This window comes from Salarias fasciatus, chromosome 11 (assembly GCF_902148845.1).
Source record: "Salarias fasciatus chromosome 11, fSalaFa1.1, whole genome shotgun sequence".
Taxonomy (NCBI): domain Eukaryota; kingdom Metazoa; phylum Chordata; class Actinopteri; order Blenniiformes; family Blenniidae; genus Salarias; species Salarias fasciatus.
Window position 1 is genome coordinate 26446528 of NC_043755.1, and position 19423 is coordinate 26465950.

Sequence of the window (19423 nt, forward strand, 5' to 3'; positions counted from 1 at the left end):
AACTCTCTGAAAACCTGAACAGAAGTCCGAGTCGCTGAAGCAGATGAATTGTTTCCTCTCACGGAAAAATACAGCCGTGACTTGGAGGCGGACTCTTCTTCTTCTTCTTCTTTAGCTGTTATACGGCAGACGCGGCTATATCAGCGCATTACCGCCACCCTCCTGATAAATGAGTGAATGAACTCTCACAGTTATGGCTCACAAAACTAACAGTGAAAAACTGTAGCATGCAAGCTACAGGGGGAAATAAATAAATAAATAAATAAAACCTAGATTCTATTCATTAACCCCGTCCTCCTAAGATATTCAAATAAATACTTAACAACTGCATGGTCAGATGACTTGTCTAAAATTTCCTTCACTCTGAAGATCACCTTCTCATCCTCAACCTTACTTTTAAAAACTCTTCTCTCTCTTTCATAGGTTCTGCATCTAATCAGAACGTGCTCTATGGTTTCTGCTTCATGACACTCATCACATTCTCCAGAGTTGTGTTTCCCCATTAACTGCAGTGTTTTGTTCAGACCAGTGTGTCCTATTCTCAATCTTGTGAATTCTTCTTCTTTCCTCAACCCTATTCTCTGACATCCCAAACCAACCTTTGGATTCAAATTATAATAAGCCCTCCCCTTGGACTCTTCATCTCATCTGTCCTGCCACAAATTCCTCGTGTGTTTTTTAATTATCGACTTGACCTCCGATTTAGACAGTTTACAATGGATGGAGACAGTACTTCCTCTTAAAGCCCACTTTGCACACTTATCCGCCAGCTCATTCCCATCCAGGCCCAAATGAGCTGGAACCCAAACAAATCTGATGTGAGTTCCTAAATTTTGAATAGACTGGAGAAGAACCAATATTTCACCAACAAGTTCACTTCGTTCGCTGACATTACCTGATTTAAAGTTTTCTAATGCTGACAACGAATCTGTGCAGACTATTGCTCTGAGTGGTTTAACCTGCTCCACCCATTGTAGTGCCATAATAATTGCTACCAGCTCAGACGTATATACAGATACAAAGTCAGACACTCTTGCAGACACCCTAACATCAAATTCTGGTATTACACATGCCGCAGCAACAGCCCCCGACTCTGGATCTTTTGATCCATCAGTGAATATCTGTAAATATCCATAATAATTATTTATATATCTCATTGCCAATTGGCCACTGTCTCCCTTAAAACTCTTAACTTTCTCGTGCAATGAAGTATCAACATCTGGAGCTGGTAACAACCATGGTGGGTGCGGCTGACACATGATCGATGGACTTAACTCGAGATTTGCAATACCAGCTTTTACTGCTTTTCCTAGCACCCCTGTACCAAAAGTCTCTCTCTTAATTTTCGAGTTCTCCCATGTTGGTACAAGTACACTCTTAGTTGGATGATCATCCTTATGTCCTTTTAAATTCACATAATATGCCAATGTCAGCTGCAGACGCCTCAACTCAAACGGCATTTCCCCAACTTCCACCTGAAGCGCACACACTGGAGATGATCTCAGTGCTCCAGAACAAAGTCTAAGTGCTGTACTTTGAATCACATCTAGCTTCTGTAGTTCAGATTTTGCTGCAGACCCATAAGCTATACAGCCATAATCAATGACAGATCTAATTAATCCAACATATAACCTTTTCATTGAAATCATATCTGCCCCCCATTCCTTACTACTTAAACACCTAATGATGTTTATAGCCTTCTTGCATTTATTAATCAGCTTCCCAATATGGTTTTGCCAAGTCAACTTGGAGTCAAATTGCATACCTAGAAACCGCACACAATTAACTCTTTCTAGATCTTTACCATACAGTTGAAATTTGACACTTTCCTGAATTTTCCTAAATAAGAAAAACATAACTTTAGTTTTTTCCTCAGAAAACCTGAATCCCCATTTACCCGCCCACACCTCAACAGCATCAACAGCTTTTTGCAAACCATTCACAATAGATGAGACATTCTTTCCTCTTTTCCAGATGGCCCCATCATCTGCAAATAATGATTTTCCAATAGAATAATCCAGTTCTTCAAATATGTCATTTATCATTATTGAAAAAAGGATAGGAGATGTAACACTGCCTTGAGGCACTCCATTTTCTACTGTCAGACATTCTGAGAAGCTACTATTAATTTTAATTTGGATCTCTCTATCGCTGAGAAAGTTTTTAATGCATTTATACATCTTTCCATCTATTCCAATCCTTCGAATTTTAATTAGCACACCTTCTTTCCAAAGCATATCATATGCTTTTTCTACATCGAAAAAAACCGCTGCAACTACTTCCTTACATCCGTGTGCCTTTCTTATGTCACTCTCTAATTTTATAATGGGATCCATTGTTGACCTGCCCTTCCTGAACCCACTCTGAAACGGGGAAACTAGATTGTGTGATTCAACATAAAAACTCATTCTTTCCACAACCATCCTCTCCATTATCTTACCAAGGTGTGACGTTAATGCGATTGGCCTGTAATTTGACGCTGTCGTTGGGTCTTTTCCTGGCTTTCTAACTGGAATAACCACAGCCATTTTCCAACATTTTGGAACTCTACCACACTCCCACACTTTATTAAATAATATCAATAATATATCAAGCGCATCGTCGCTAATATGTTTCAACATTGCATAACTTATTCTGTATTTCCCTGGGGCTGTAATTTTTGCTTTGTTTATGGCCTTTTTAAGCTCCCTCAAAGAAAACAACATGTTCAGGCTACTATTTGAGTCTTCTACATTTTCCAAGAGATGCTGATATTGTTTCTTCGTCTCCTCTCTTTTTGTTCTCTCATCATTTGTCAGGTTAAAACTACTGTGTACTTTAGCAAAAGTCCTCGCCATTAGTGCTGCCTTCTCTGCATCTTTCACGGCAACATTCGGAGGCGGACTCTTCTTCTTCTCGTGGTTTTCATCCGGAGGCTCACAAACAGCGCTCCGCTTCACACTGACTCCTGCTGGACACAGGGGGAACTGCAGGCCGCCCCTCAGTTTGGAAAGAAAAGAGAATGCTTTGTTTTAGGTTTTCTGTTTTTTTGTTTGTTTGTTTATTGTTTCATCAAGCTAATCATAAAAGACTCAGCAAATAGAAGGAGACAGGAACTGTTGAAACAGAAAGATCATAGCAAAAACTATAATCACAAAACGATTCAGGCAGAATGGATTCAGCCTAAACTCTGATGATGAATGAAGACTAGTGTCCCAGCTGTTTTGAGGACAAGAGTGGATCTGAAGTGTAATGTTTAACAGTTTGTCACTTCCGTTATATTTCCCTGTCAGCTGCGCTCTCTTCTTTATTTTGGTCCAGAGACCTGGTGGAACTTCTCAGATAACTGCAGATTGGAAGCATTGTTCAATTAATGTTTTGCTACATCCAGGAAATAATAATCATAATCATAATCCTGCAGTCCAGACCCCGGTGTCATTATCCATTAACTCATCAGGGCTTTCTGGAGAATTGAATTTAATTCATATTAGAATTTAAAAAACAAAAACAAAAACAAAGGTTGAATGATTGTAAAAATCATTCAACCTTTTTTTTCTTTTTTCTTTTTCTTTTTTGGGGGGGTTATTCCTTAATAACTTCATGCTAAAGAGCAATTCTACTTTCCTGATCACCTTTTATTCTTGATGTGTTTTCTTTCTTCCTTCTGCCTTCGTTTATGTATTGATTTCTATGTGTTTAGAGTTTTTCTCCCTGAACTGTTGGCTGCAGTGATTAGAGGGGCTGGTGTCCATGCTGGGTGCGGGGGGTGCGGGGGATGCGGGGGATGCGGGAGCCCCCCCGTCACGCCGCGGCGGTGCTCAGTGTTTCGCCGCTCGGCGGAAGTGTGTGAGCTGTGAGCTCCGGCAGCTTGACGGGAAAGTGTTCCGTGTTTTCTGCGGAAAACAGCGCCGAGGAGCGGGAGAGACAGAGCCGATGAGGCCGCGGTTCCCCGGGCTGCCCTGCTGCCTTCGGCCCGGCGTCGGTGTGGATCAGCGGGGCTGAAGCCCACATCTGTCCGGGGGAACGGCGATCCCGGCCGGAGGAGCGGACCCGGCTGCACACGGTAAGAGGCTCCGGTCACCGGGCAGCGGAGCTCAGCCTCCAGATGTGGAGATCCCCCGGCCGGCCTCCGTCCACGGGTCCTCCGACCCGCCTGACGGAGCTCCGCTTCCTCCGGGAGGCTGCAGGCGCAACATGTAGCTGAGGTAGGCCCGCCGCGCACCGCCCCGGCCCGGCGGCGGCAGCCCCGAGGCCGGGGGCTGGCTGCCATCCGGACCAAGACCATGTCCTCCCCCCGGACCTCCAGACCTCCAGACCACATCCTCCCCCCAGACCTTCAGACCAGCAGACCCCCAGACCTCCAGACCACATCCTCCCCCAGACCTCCGGACCACATTCTCCCCCCCAGACCTCCAGACCACATCCTCCCCCAGACCTCCGGACCACATTCTCCCCCCCAGACCTCCAGACCACATCCTCCCCCAGACCTCCAGACCCCCAGACCACATCCTCCCCCCAGACCTCCAGACCCCCAGACCACATCCTCCCCAGACCTCCGGACCACATTCTCCCCCCCAGACCTCCAGACCCCCAGACCACATCCTCCCCCCAGACCTCCAGACCCCCAGACCACATCCTCCCCCCAGACCTCCAGACCCCCAGACCACATCCTCCCCCAGACCTCCAGACCTCCAGACCACATCCTCCCCCCCCAGACCTCCAGACCAGCAGACCACCAGACCACATCCTTCCCCCGGACCACCAGACCACCAGACTACTAGACCACCCCAGACCCCCAGACCCCCTGCTGGTCTACAGAGGCTGTAGTTAACAGCCGCTCCGAAGGTTCTTCTGCTCTCGTCGTTCTCTGAGCAGGTAGAGAGAAACCAGGTTCCTTCACACTCGGTGAATGGGAGCTTTGATCAGAGTCCTGCTCCGTCCCGAGCGCCGTCCACCTGTTGGACGTCCGGACTGTCAGAGTCCTGCTGCAGGAGACTGGCTCAGCTCTGATTGTCCAGTGAGAATGGAATGCTTTCCCAGCTCTTCAGCAGTCCTCACGGTGCTGACGCTATTGATCATCGCCAGTCTGTTCAGAAAGCCCAGGCGGGACTTCCTCACTGTCAGCGTGTGAGACGTGCAGATCACGGGACTGTCCAGGACCGGGGTTGGACACGTCTGCACTTCACAATAACTGGACATCATGTTTCACCATTTTGATCGAGGTAGAAGACAGAAATGGGGAGAAAAACATTCAAAACTGCTTAAAAAGCTGAAATGTAATTGTAACTTCAAAACACGCTGGGAGAGCTGTCCTCCAGGTCCTCAGGAACGTAGACTTCAGGTCTACTCTGGCACTCCTGTGATCTGAACGGCTGGTCTTCTCCCACAGTCTGAACTGACAGAGTTCGACTCACATTACGACCCTAACTTTCAGTCAGATCGTCTTTCCCATGAAGACAACCCTTCATGGGTGTTCACAGAGCGCCGTCACGCAAACCAGCAGCCACAACACCCGGCGAAGGTTTTCAGTGCGAGGCGAGACGAGCCGGCCAGGTGGAAGGAACCGCACGACCTGCCGCGGCAGCAGCCGCGCTCCCGCGTTTGACTTCCTGTGCCGTGCTGGGAGGAAGTTACAGTTGTGCTCTGTGTGTGTGTGTGTGTGTGTGTGTGTGTGTGTGTGTGTGTGTGTGTGTGTGTGTGTGTGTGTGTGTGTGTGTGTGTGTGTGTGTGTGCAGGCCATGTGAGGGGCGGCGCCGCTTGGCCCGGACGCCGGAGGCCACCCGGCACGCAGGCAGCATGTAGACGCAGCCGCCGGGCCGACGAGGGAGCCGGCGGCTCTGGCACGGTGCGGGGGGATGGAGGCCGGCCGTGGAAAGCAGCGCACGTGCGGCGGCGTGTGAAGCTGACGGAGGACGCTGATTGGATCCCGTAGATGCAGAGCGGGCGGGCCGGCTGTGATCCTGCGACGCGGGACTGACTGAGTCAAAGGCCAGCGGCCGCAGCGGAGATGTAAGAGGCGGCGTCCGCAGCTCTCCGTCCCGACGCCCGGCGACCGCCATGTCCGCCTGAGACCGCCCGCCTTCTGGACCCGCTCCCCGGTTCCACTGACTGCTGGTCCTCCGCCATGCGCCGGAACAGAGCCTTCTCCGAGCCGGAGTACTCCGCCGAGTACTCGGCCGACTGCTCGGTGACGCTGCCGTCCGACCCGGGGCAGGCGGTGGGGCGCGCCCACGAGGTGACGGTGCGCAGCTCGGGCTGCTGCCTCTGCCTGCCCCGCTTCATGCGCCTCACCTTCGCCCCCGAGTCCCTGGAGAACCTGTACCAGACCTACTTCAGGCGGCAGAGACACGAGACGCTGCTGGTGCTGGTGGTGTTCGCCGCGCTCTTCGACAGCTACGTCATCGTCATGTGCACGGTGGTCTACACCGCCGACAAGCTGGCGTCCGTTCTGGTGGCGTCGGCGGGCCTGGCGGCGGACGTGGCGCTCTACCTGCTGTGCCGCTTCGGCCTGCTGCCGGACCGCGTCTCCAGGCGGGTGGTGCCCTACGCCCTGTGGGTGCTGATAGCGGCGCAGATATTCTGCTACCTGGGCCTGAACTACGCCCGCTTCCACCAGGCCAGCGACACGGTGGGCTGGCAGGCCTTCTTCAGCTTCTCCTTCTTCCTGACGCTGCCGCTGCGGCTGACGCCCATCGTGCTGATCGCCGCCGTGTCCTGCGGCGTGCACACCCTGGTGCTGGGGGTCACCATCGCCCAGCAGCAGCAGGAGGACATCCAGGGAGCGGCGCTGGGCCGGCAGGTAGGCGCTCCGGCAGCTCTCCGGGCGAATCGCATCGGTGGTTTTTGACCTTGACCTCAGGTGTGACGTCTCTTTTAATTCCCACTGCCAGCTCTGGATGTGTGCCTCAGAGACCGTTTCGGCTTGAAAGGTTTGAAATGACATTATTTTGCTGATGTTATCATAAAAAACAAACCTGGAGCTGAAGGCTTCAGCAGGTCTAACTGTAATATTTACAGTTCTGGGAATTTAATTTTCTACTAAAATCAAAGGAGCAACACAAGTTTTCAGGTTGACTAGATGATAGTTTTTTAATAGAACTGAGCTTCAACATTCAGTATTCAGGAGAACATAAAGCCGGAGCTGCTTCAGTTAATGAGCCAGTGTGAGGGCAGGAAGGAGGCTGAAGCACACAGTGATGAGTGGCACCAGTAACCATGTCGGGTCGGACTGCTGCAGCGCTCCAGATGAACGTGAATGGTGCTTTTTTTTTCCTTTAGGTTCCCATTAAACAAGCCACGTGCTGACAGGGAAACGTTTCCCTGGTTCCTTCAGCCGTCACATGCTGAAGTGAAGCAGCAGTGGTGTGTGTGCTGGCAGCAGGCTGCTCCGCGTATCGATCAGTCGGTCGTGGTTAATACGGCGACGGTGACGACGTTAGCAGGACTTGAGGGAATGACTGAACTCTTCTGTGTCCGGGAACTTTATTTCCTCAGAACGGAGCATTTCACTTCAGGATTTAAGCCCTCAGGGGTAAAATCAGAGTTGACATGTCCAGAATTAGAGAAGAGCCGTAGCAACATCCGGTCAACATGTCGCGTTCAACTACACCATGCTAGAGTTGTTTTATTGTTGTCATGTTTCCTTGGTATTTATTCTCGTTGTAAATTAAAATACGGTCATTTTAAGAGTGCAGAGAATCATAATATATCAGGGTTCAGTCTTTAGTGAACTCCATATTGACCAGATAATGATCACATGATTTAGACCTTATTGGTGGAAGGTGGGTGTGTTGGAGGTTTTCAGTGTGATGGACTCTTTCCAGTCCGTCTTCTCTGGTGCCTGTGTAAGATTGTAAATGGACCCCCATAGAATATGGACCCGGGGGTCCATATTCCGCAGCGGAATATGGACCCCCCCTATGGAAAATGGACCCCCCTCCAAATTTAGGGAATGGTTAATTTTTTTTAATTATTTTTGGAGTGTATATATTTATATATATACATATATATATATATATACACACACACACACACACACACACACACACACACACACACACACACACACACACACACACACACACACACACAGTCTCGTATTTCTATCCTTGTGGGGACCTTCCATTGACTCCCATTCATGTCTAGCCCCTAACCCTGACCCTTACCCTAACCCTAACCCACACCACAACAAAGCCTAACCCTAAAGAAATGTTTTTGCACTTTTACTTTTTTCAGTAACAACAACATGGTCAAGAAAACACTGTTTCTCCTACTTAGGACCGAAAAAAGGTCCCCACAAGGCACGTCGTTCCACGTTTTGCTATCCTTGTGGGGACATTTGGCCCCCACAAGGATAGAAATACGAGAACACACACACACACACACACACACACACACACACACACACATAATGAAAACAAAACATTAAAAAAAAACATTTATTGAGGTATATAACAAGTATTATACATAGCTTAAATGTATACCAATATCACAGAGATTATAGTGAAGAAATATCACACTGAATGGCAAATTACAAAGAAAAAAAAAACAAGAAAGGGCTGGATGTCCTCATCCCAGTCGTCCTGCTGCTCACTGATGTACTTTACAACGGCACTGCAAAGTCTCTGGCTGAATCGCTCAGCCTGGCCGTTGGACTGTGGGTGGTCGGCGGTCGTCTTGCGGTGGTCGATCTTGAGACGTCTGCAGAGCTCTTCGTTGACACAGTTGCAGGACTCGCGGCCCTGGTCTGTGATGAGGACTTTGACGTTGGAGTAGCGGTAGACCAAGACCTTGTAGGGTCTGGCCTCCGCTTCAGGCCACTTGGTGAGGCAGTCGGTTATCGCAGCGATATACCGATGACCGCTGGCTGATGGGGGGGGGTGGCCCAACCAGGTCCATCCCAAAGGGAGTGAAACTGGTGTCTGGAGGAGCGATGGGGTGGAGGACTGCGGGGACCTTGCAAGGATGGTTGCTGCGCTGACAGTCATCACAGGAAGCTGTATGAAAAAAAGAAGAATAGCTATAATGCACAACAACAACTACATAAATTGACATAGAAAATGGACCCGGGGACTTTAAAACATAAAATACCAGGGGGGACACGTCCCATGTCATAGAGAATGGACCCATCTGCAGTTACTACATAAGTTGACATATTTAAAAAGTGGATCCATAGATAAGTATAAATCTCTTACCGATAAAGTTTGCGATGTTGTTGTACTGAGGCCCAGGCCAGAAGTAGCAGCTCCTGATGAGGGACGTGGTCTTGTTGACACCCTGGTGACCTGCTGTAGGGCGACATGACAAACCTGGAGGATGGCCTCCTTCTCCGTAACCCTGATGACACCAAGGTGCTTCTGGATCTTGGGGTGAACGTAGTGAAGAGTGCCATCCAGTAGTACATACTTGTTGAACTTCTTTTTGAACTCATTAAAATTAAGAATTACTTATATTGGGGCAGCTTCAACTGTTGTCATATAACGGGTCTTTGTCATTCAGTGTGTTATATTTTAAAAGTTCAAACAAGAGCTAATATATCCCACAATAAAGACATTTTGTTTTCAAAATGTTGTTTTGTTTCTGTTATATGTTTGTATAATTCAAAACTTTAAAAAAAATTAAAATTAAAATTAAAAAATGATTAATTCCCTAAATTTGGAGGGGGGGTCCATTATCCATAGGGGGGGTCCATATTCCGCTGCGGAATCTGGACCCTGGGTCCATTTTCCAGGGGGTCCATATTCCATACTACACCTGCAGCGGTTCATGAGCCTCAGTCCATGGACTGGTCCATTGTTTTGAGTTTTAGGTGATGGTTTTCTACTTGAACTCTTCTGCTGGTTCATGGATTCTGACGACCTTCAGTGTTTTCAGGGCCCAGCTCTTTGAGACAGCAGCTGTGCAACTCTTTTCAATCATCACAAAAGTAATTTTGTTGGTTTTAAATGTGATCATGAGTGAAAACACTGGAGCCGGCCTGGTTCGGCCTGGCTCTGCTCTGCTCTGCTCTGCTCTGCTTGGCTCGGCTCTGCCCGGCCCGGCCCGGCCCGGCCCGGCTCAGCCCGGCTCTGCTCGGCTCTGCCCGGCCCGGCCCGGCCCGGCCCGGCTCGGCTCTGCTCGGACCGGCCCGGCCCGGCCCGGCTCAGCTCGGCTCTGCTCGGCCCGGCCCGGCCCGGCCCGGCTCAGCCCGGCTCTGCTCGGCCCGGCTTGGCTCAACTCTGCCGTTACACAACAGCACTCCAGGCCACTCTCATCCGACATCGACGTTTGGGGATGGATTCCAGCTCCGGCGCCCGGCTGTCGATACTAACGGCCTCGTGGCTGCGTTCGGCTTTAGACAGTTATTCAGTGGACGTCTGTAAAAGTTCCTCTGAACTCTGCTGTCACAACGAAACAAGCATGACAGTTTTCACCACACAGGAAAGCGCTGCTTTCAACAGCTGGAGTCTGATATTTTCTCGTAGAGTCTGAGCTGATCAGTAAGCCGCTGGACATTATTCATGGGACCATAATAACATTTAATGTCACAGTAATCTTCGTTAACATAATTTCAGTGAGCAGTATTATCTCAGTATCCATCAAAAGATGGTCTTCAGTGTCCTGCCAGAGGTGGACACGTCAGCCTTCTTCGTGACATTATTGCCTGATCCTGTGGCTCCAGATGTTCCTGTCCAGCGATTGATTAATCAGACGACTGTTCAGATTACGTTTCCTGCAATTTTTCTGTTGTGCCATGCATTTTCAAGCGATATTTTCTTGAAATGAATAGTGATGCAAAATATGTTTTCCTTGGAGACATTTAGATGGATGTGTCTCCCGTCTGAAAACTAGCCTCCATGCTAGCTTCCAGACGGACGGCTGCAGCTTCCAGACGGACGGCTGCAGCTTCCAGACGGACGGCTGAGGCTTCCAGACGGACGGCTGAGGCTTCCAGACGGACGGCTGCAGCTTCCAGACGGACGGCTGCAGCTTCCAGACGGACGGCTGCAGCTTCCAGACGGACGGCTGCAGCGTACAGCCTGAAGCTGTCCTCTCCTGCTGCACACACACCGGCTGTGTGGTCGGTGTCGTCCTGTCGGGTGACTCTGGTGTTGGGAGAGCAGCTGTGATCACTCAGACCAGATTCCTTCTCTGCGTTCCAGCTGCTGGCCAACGTGGTGATCTACGTCTGTGCCATCACGGTGGGGATCATGTCGTACTACATGGCGGACCGGAAGCATCGAAAAGCCTTCCTGGAGGCCAGGCAGTCCCTGGAGGTCAAGCTCAACCTGGAGGAGCAGAGCCAGCAGCAGGTCAGAGGTCACCCGCTCGCCCTGAGGCTTCTTCTAGAAGCTGGTCTTCCTCTGTGGTAGATTCAGTGTTTTCTCCCTCCGTCTGGGATCACTGACATCCATACGCACAGGTGAGAACATCTATGAGCAAAAGAGACAGTTTCACCTTTTTTCCACTCAACTTTATTTACAAAGCGCTTTAAAAACAGCCGCTGCTGTGACAAAGTGCTGAACATGAAGCCCTGAAAGCACGAGCAGCCAGCAATAAAACAATAAAAGCACAATAAAATGGCGGCATGGAAACAGCAGCAGAGCGTCCAGCCTAGAGGTGATCAGGGCAGTCCCCAGCCTGGACGGTGGAGCCGGGGACGGGGAGCGCCGTCTCTGAGGCTGGAGCTCCAGACGGAGGCTCGTCTGCAGCCACAAAACACACCCAGCTGAAAACAGAATGCAAAGGTTTGTGGCACGTGGAAATACTTTTCATTTAACAGAGGAGGAGGATAGACATTCTGAGAAATATTAGGATTTTATCCATTTTAAATGCTTACTTTTGACGGCATTTTTATAATCTGAGATATTTCATCTGTTTGGACTCTTGTTCTATTTCAAGTAGTTTAAATTGTTTTAGTTCTTTTAGCCAATTCAGCTCTTTTACCTTCGTCTATTTTGACTCTATAACTATTTTAAGAGTTTTTTCCTGTTGAATGTTTTTGCTGTTTTTAGCCCTTTAGCCTGTTGTTACATATGGAAATGCAGAAGTGCCGCAGTAAAGAGCCGTATTTGTATTTCTGAGCTGTGTCCCGTTATTTCGACATAGTTTTAACACATTCTGACTTCCAGCGTCAGTAACGCTTTAGTCATTAACTCTTTAACTCTTCATCATGGGAACTTTCTCATGATGAGGAGAAACAGCTCAGTAGTATCCTCCTGTCTATTCCCAGAAACACTCTGACCCTTGCGTGAAGCCGGGTGTTTCCGTGCTCTCTGCAGTCCTGCTCTGCAGCGTCAACATCTCCACATCAGACGAACTGGGATTTATTCACAGACATGGTGTGATTGTTCCCCAACTCTTCCCTACCTCGTGACATGAAGCCTTTTCAGAAAATGACCAAAAATAGCAAAGACATTAACATCATCTACTTGTTTGCATTTATCACGTTTACATCGTCTCCATGGAAACCAAAGCAGGAAGTTAGTGTTTCTCCCGGTGCAGGGGTTTGTTTGTGTGGCTCCAGCAGCTGCAGGGCTCAGTTTGATGTTCCAGGACATGTTGTGGGGTTGATAAACACAGCTCAGCTGCAGCCAGATGAGTCTTTAGGACGCTTCAGAGGACGAGCTGGACGAGCTGGACGAGCGGGACCAGTGGGACCAGCGGGACCAGCGTCTGGCCTCGTTCGGTCCCGGCTCAGCAGCAGTCGGCTCACCCTCAAATGTGTGGCCGCTGGCTGCTGCGCTCAGTCCTATTTCTGGAACAAACACTCCACACAGGAGGGGGGGGGGGGGGTGGGGGCTGATGGAGAGGCAGAGAAAAGGACGCACGAGGGCCGATAACACCACGAGTGGAAGGAACTCCAGAATACTAATGGAGGAGCACAGGAGGATGCTGGGAGACCAGGGCCTGCAACCAGCCGAGGAGCATCCGGCTGCTGCCAGTTGCCGTGGCAACAGGTCTCCTGAGACCGTGTCGGCTGTAATCACAGAGTCGACCCACTTGTGTGTGTGTGTGTGTGTGTGTGTGTGTGTGTGTGTGTGTGTGTGTGGAATCAGCTCTCTGTCCACTTGGCTTCTTCCACGCTTTAGGGTCACTTCAGCTCGGCTGCAGGTGAGAAACAAAGCGCTCGGCGTGGTGCGGAGGCTGCACGCCTCCTGGTGACACTCTCTCACCTCTCGCACTGCTCCGGGAAGCCATTGGAGGGTTTCTGCTGGCGATGTAGGAAAACAACGTGACGGAGACGTTTCTGTCGGTTTGAGGTGAAGAGGACAGAAGGATGCGCTGTTCGTCTCTCCAGAGCTAATGCTGTCCTGCGTGTCTTCTGGCCCGACAGGAGCGCCTGCTGCTCTCCATCCTGCCGAAGCACATCGCTGATGAGATGCTGCAGGACATGAAGAAGGAGCCCAGTCAGAAGGAGATGCAGCAGTTCAACACCATGTACATGTACAGGCACGAGAACGTCAGGTAACCCCGCCCCCGCCCCCGCCCCAGGTAGCCCCGGGCCGTCCGCCTGACGGGACGCGGACGCCTGACGGTGTGTGGTTTGTGTGTGTGTTGTCGTCCGTCAGCATTTTGTTTGCAGACATCGTGGGCTTCACGCAGCTGTCGTCGTCCTGCAGCGCTCAGGAGCTGGTCAAACTGCTCAACGAGCTGTTCGCTCGCTTCGACAAGCTCGCCGCAGTGAGTCCGCCCGAAAACACTGACCTCCTCCGGGACACGTCCCTCTTCCATCGCACCCACACGACTCCTCTGAGGACGCTCCGCTGTTTCCACTGCTGAATAAACACACCAGTGTCTCTGCACCATTAAAACCTGACCTGCAGCTCATTTGTTTAGCCTGAAGACAAACAGCAGTGCAGCATCAACAGGCGGCGCCTTTATAGGCGGTTTGAGCTCCAGGACTCTGACCCAGCGGTGCAGCGCTCTCTGGATGCCTCAGTGCTGCTCGCTTACGCCTCTCACCTGAAGCACAGGTTCTAATAACGTAATAAAGCATACTCATGCTCGATTATAAACAGTTAAAGTTATTAGACTACATGTTAATCTTCTGTGGATAAAGACATTACTTTCTGGTTGGTTATTATATAATGAAATACATGTAACGATTTTTGTTTTGCCATTGTTACACCTGAAGCGGTAGTCGAGACAGAGGAATTGCGGTGTGAGGCTTTCCTGGAGTTAAAAGAACAGACAGCGGAACTATCAAAACTGGAATTAAAAGAAGACAATTACAAGTGATAAAATTATGAATATGAAGGAAAAATGGAAACTGAGGCTGTAGCAGGAAAAGCAGCTGTTGTGAAGTATGTTGTGCTGTAATACAGCTCCACCGTGTGTGAGGTTGTATGTGTACTGACTGAGGATGTAGGTACAGTGCTTTGGTGTCAGGGTGTTGGTACTGTGGTAGTGTATCGGGTTCTAGGTACAGTGTTTTGGCGTTCTCAGAACTGGATTCAGAGAGAGTCTAACACCAGAGCTGCTAGAGGAAGACCACCGGCCCTCCTCTGGCGGCCTTACCGCGGTCCGCTCTGAAGAGCGAGTGGTCCAGAGCGGACCTCGTCAGGTCCAGAGATGGCATCTCGTTGAAGTTCTCTCTCCAGCCCTGTTTCACAGGAAGACGGTATGTGGCAGCGCCGCATGTCCCTCTGCATCGAGATCCGAGTGGAGGACGTCCATTTTATTTTCCAAAGCAAACAGAGTGACTGTGAGGGTTAGCCTCCCGATGCTAACGGCGCTGGAGCCTTCATCTGGCTGTAATAAGGTCATCGGAGCTGTTTGCCTTGACATGACTCAACATGACTAAACAGAGGTAACGGGACTCGGAGAGCTCCGCTGCGTCACACACCGAGGGGCGCCATCTTGGTTTCATATGTGTGATTGATGCAGTATTTTATTTATTTTGCAGCTTGCACAGCTTACAATGACCACCAGACATATTGATCAGCTGATGGAAATGGAGAGACTTTGTTGTTTTTGCTGTCAAAAAAAAAAAAAAACATGAAAACAAACCTTCACTGGATGCAATCAGTCAGCAGATGATAACAGCAAAGGAATGGAAGGAGGCACAGAGAAAGATGGACTCATCCAGTTGTACACTGTCCACGGCTGACTGAAGTGCAGTTTGTATTTAATAATAGTTAAAAGTTATTGAGGAAGTGAAGCTCTACTACATGTTGCTGAGTCAATGCTTGATGTTCAGGTGTAGTCTGGCTGTTGGTCCCCCGCCTGCTGTTTCGGTCCTTGTTGAGACTGAACTGACCGAACGTCTTGTGCTCCGTCAGAAATACCACCAGCTGAGGATCAAGATCCTGGGAGACTGCTACTACTGCATCTGCGGGCTGCCCGACTACCGGGACGACCACGCCGCCTGCTCCATCATGATGGGCCTGGCCATGGTGGAGGCCATCTCGTGAGTGCAGGCGCAGCTGGAGGGCCGGGGTCGGGGGGTCGGGGGGCGTCGGGGGGGGGGGTCGGGGGCTGTGATGGGCTGGTATTGACTGGGCGGCGCCGCAGGGCGGACAGACGCTGGCTGACAATGAGAGGTCATTAAGATGGAATCGATAGTGATGCAACGTTCTGGTGTGGCGGGATGGATCTGCTGTTCCTCACTGCTGCTGCTGTGTCCTGGCAGCAGCAACACAAACAACAGCAACACAAACAGCAACACAAACAACAGCACCACAAACAGCACCAGAACTACAAAAAGAGCAACAATGAGACAAACAGCACCACAAACAGCACTACATGCAACAACAACACCACCAACAGTGAAAACAACAAACAGCAGGAACATTAACAGTAATACAACAAAGCACCATAATGACAGCAGCAGCAGCAGTACAGTGCAGTTCTGCCTCCTGGCTGAGTGCTCCTCTCGCCCTTGTGGTCCTCCAGGTACGTCCGGGAGAAGACCCAGACGGATGTGGACATGCGGGTGGGGGTCCACAGCGGCACCGTCCTGGGCGGAGTCCTGGGTCAGAAGCGCTGGCAGTACGACGTCTGGTCCACAGACGTGACGGTGGCCAACAAGATGGAGGCCGGAGGGATCCCGGGGTGAGCCGCCTGCGCCTGGTCCTCCACCGGTCCTCCACCGGTCCTCCACCGGTCCTCCACCGGTCCTCCACCGGTCCTACACCGGTCCTACACCGGTCCTCCACCGGTCCTCCACCGGTCCTCCACCGGTCCTCCACCGGTCCTCCACCGGTCCTCCACCGGTCCACTGGTCCACATGTCCTCAGCTGTACATCAGCCCGTCAGCAGGGGGTCTCTGGGAGAAGAGCGGTTATCTAGAACACAGTCAGAACCTTGTCAACCCAGCAAGGTCAGAGAAATGAGGGCAGGTGTAGGTTCAGGTGTAAATCGATCGTGTGTGTGTGTGTGTGTGTGTGTTTGTGTGTGTGTGTGTGTGTGTGTGTGTGTTTGTGTGTGTGTGTGTGTGTGTGTGTGTGTGTGTGTGTGTGTGTGTGTGTGTGTGTGTGTGTGTGTGTGTGTGTGTGTGTGTGTGTGTGTGTGTGTGTGTGTGTGTGTGTGTGTGTGTGTGTGTGTGTGTGTGTGTGTGTCAGGCGTGTGCACATCTCCCAGAGCACCCTGGAGTGTCTCCACGGAGAGTTTGACGTGGAGCCGGGGAACGGCGGCGACCGCTGCGACTACCTGAGGGAGCGAGGCATCGACACCTACCTGGTGGTCGTCCCCAAGGGGCCGCTGGGAAAGAGCGGCATCAACGGGGTGGTGAGTCACTCTCACACACACCACACACACTCACAGCGGTGTGTGATCGCTGAAGCTGTGACTGGTCGTCCGGTCGGTCTGGTCACGCCCCTCACCCCGGGCTTCCTGTGGGCCCGCCTCCCTCCAGAAGCTGTCCGTCACCTCGTCCAATGGGAACTCGCCGCTGCTGATCAACACCACGGAGTGCAACGGCAGCGTGAACACGGCGTGCACCACGCCGGAGGAGCCGGAGGAGCTGGACACCAGGGTGAGCCGGGTCCACCCTCACACCTCCACCTTCACATCTCGAACACACACACACACACACACACACACACACACACACACACAGGGGCTGTCTGAGGCTGGTTTGGTTAGTGAAGCTGAGTGTGTGTGGTTCCAGGTGGTGAACCCGTCCTTCCCCAACCCCCGCCGGAGGCTGCGGCTGCGCGACCTGGCGGAGCGGGTGATCGACGCCCAGGAGAACGAGCAGGAGCTCAACAAGCTGCTGAACGAGGCGCTGCTGGAGAGGGAGACGGTGCAGGCGTGAGTGTCTCCGTCCCGCCGGCCCGTCTCCGTCAGCTCCACCCTGTTATGGTTGTGTCTCTTATGATATAGTTAGATTTGTTTTGAAGGAACTAAAACATTACCACAAACCCTTTGTGAGAGTCAAAGCAGTGTGAATGTCTTAAGTTTACAGTGAGTCTGTTGCCACTTTATTTACCCAGGCAGCCCTGTCAACTCAATCAGGTTATTGCATTTTGTTCTGCTCTGGTCACGTAAAATAAAACATGATATAAATATATATATATATAACTAACTGCATTAGGTTCAATTCTTAAAGCTCGTGTCCGGAGTTTTGGAAGACAGAGGGTTTTTTTAATCCAACGTCTGGAGGTTCCGCCCTCCCTCTGCTTTCATGGGCGACCAAGCCACGCCCCTTTAATTGTGCACGCGAATTATCTGTCGGGTGAAAATGAGAGCCTCTGAGTCCTACAGCATCCTCCATGTTGAGCTGTTTACGGTGGATGTTCAGCAGACAGTGGATATATCCGAGGTGAGCGTAAAGTCTCTCTGACTGCTCCACACGTTGATTGACAGCATGACAAGGCGGAAGCTCGAACTCTATTGGCTGAAGCTGACCAGCTCTTTTTCGGATAACATGGGGGTCTATGAGATGAAGGCGGAGCTCATAAATACATTTTTATATTGCTTTATGCTAATATTATATTGTACTATTGAACCAGACTGACACATTAAAGGGGCACAGCGCAGTTTTAAATATTAAATTATCAATTATTGACACCCACACACGTTTTCACCTTTGCCTAACGGGCAGCAAGAGCTATTTTTGCAAGATCGCAGACGCTCCTATTTTCCTGTGCAGGGCACTGAAGGCACAGCAATATGAGTGATTCGGGTACGAATCGCTCTGAGCCTGACGTAATGCGCCTCCCGCTGGCCTGGTAATCCTAAATTTCGATTTGTCCGCCATTACTCCGCCAGACGCTTAGCAGCAACAACTGAGCAGTACTGAGGATGGAGCTTCCAGACAGTAAGAACAGACTGGCTTCTCGCACTGCCACAGCTCCAGCACAGACCCACCAGGCAGAAGAAACGTACATTTTAATCGAGCGCTGCTAAAAGAGCGAGGAAGGAGTTCCCCTCTTCTGTGCACGTACATGGGCACAAGCCACAGACAGGAGCTTTTCACTAAGCTACAGTTACGATTAAGGCCTGCAGGGGTCAGTGTTTCGCATAAAACGAGCAAACTGCACTGTGCTCCTTTAAAGGTCTAATGGACGATTTTCTCGAAAAAGTCGAAGCCAAACGTCTGTTACTCGCCTTTTGAAAACGCACATGCCCCAGACCATCCTACCTGCTCTGCTGCTCCTACGAGCCGCTTGACGGCGTGACGCAAGCATTTCTCCAGCGTGATGGACATGTCGGAGGACCAGTAGTTGACACTGGCATCACGCCATTCATTGGCTGAAACATTGTCCATTATACCTTTAAGCTCTGCTAAAAAATGATACATACATTGGAAACGAACGAAAACTCCGGACACAAGCTTTAATGTAAATATCCATATTTTTACTCATGCACCAGATAAAGCTGTAGTTTCTACTGTTTGTAGCACTGAATGTGTTCCATATCCAAGTAAAATTGACACTGTGTGATGTCCTTAAAGGGACTTAAGGCAAGATTTGTGAAAAACTTCACATGCATTTCCAGCTTATTCAATGCTAACGGGCCGTGAAGCATTAAAAACCTAAAATAACAGGCCAATCCGCGTATCTGTCTGTTGCCTTATACAGGCTGTGTGCCACAGAATTTGTTGCTGTTCGGGGTCCGAATTTCCCGCACAGTTGTGGGGATGTGACGTAAATTGACGCTGTATGCGCGTTGCCGAACAGGAAGAACATGGCCGCCGTGGACACGGACTCAAACACTGCTGGGATCAGGGGCGGGCAGTGTTGCCAACTTGGTGACTTTCTCGCTAAATCTGGCGACTTTCCAAAGCCTCTTGGCGACTTTTTTTGTCAAAAGCGACTAGCGACAAATTTAGCGACTTTTTCTGGTGCTCTGGAGACGTGACAGGACGTCTCCGCTGTCCTCAGCCAGCAGCGGGTGCTGCGTGAGCCCCTCCCCCGTCCCAAAGCACTCACAGGCGGCCGGTCTCAGCAGCGCCCCCTGCTGCAGTCAGAGCAGAGAGGAGACCCACACCACTCCTCCACACTTCGAATGAATCACG

The 19423-nt window shown here is 50.5% G+C and overlaps 1 protein-coding gene across 1 annotated transcript in view; it reads left to right on the plus strand.

Moving 5' to 3' along the window:
• The first annotated feature begins 3847 nt into the window (after positions 1-3847).
• The window catches only part of adcy3a (adenylate cyclase 3a), a 29186-nt gene continuing 13610 nt past the window's right edge, over positions 3848-19423 (plus strand). The window contains exons 1-10 of the mRNA XM_030103517.1: positions 3848-4042; positions 5715-6778; positions 11121-11270; positions 13295-13425; positions 13530-13641; positions 15243-15370; positions 15856-16014; positions 16524-16689; positions 16817-16936; positions 17072-17214. Of these exons, the coding sequence (XP_029959377.1) occupies positions 6104-6778; positions 11121-11270; positions 13295-13425; positions 13530-13641; positions 15243-15370; positions 15856-16014; positions 16524-16689; positions 16817-16936; positions 17072-17214 (1784 nt within the window). The 5' untranslated portion in view covers positions 3848-4042; positions 5715-6103. The remainder of the gene's footprint in view (positions 4043-5714; positions 6779-11120; positions 11271-13294; positions 13426-13529; positions 13642-15242; positions 15371-15855; positions 16015-16523; positions 16690-16816; positions 16937-17071; positions 17215-19423) is intronic.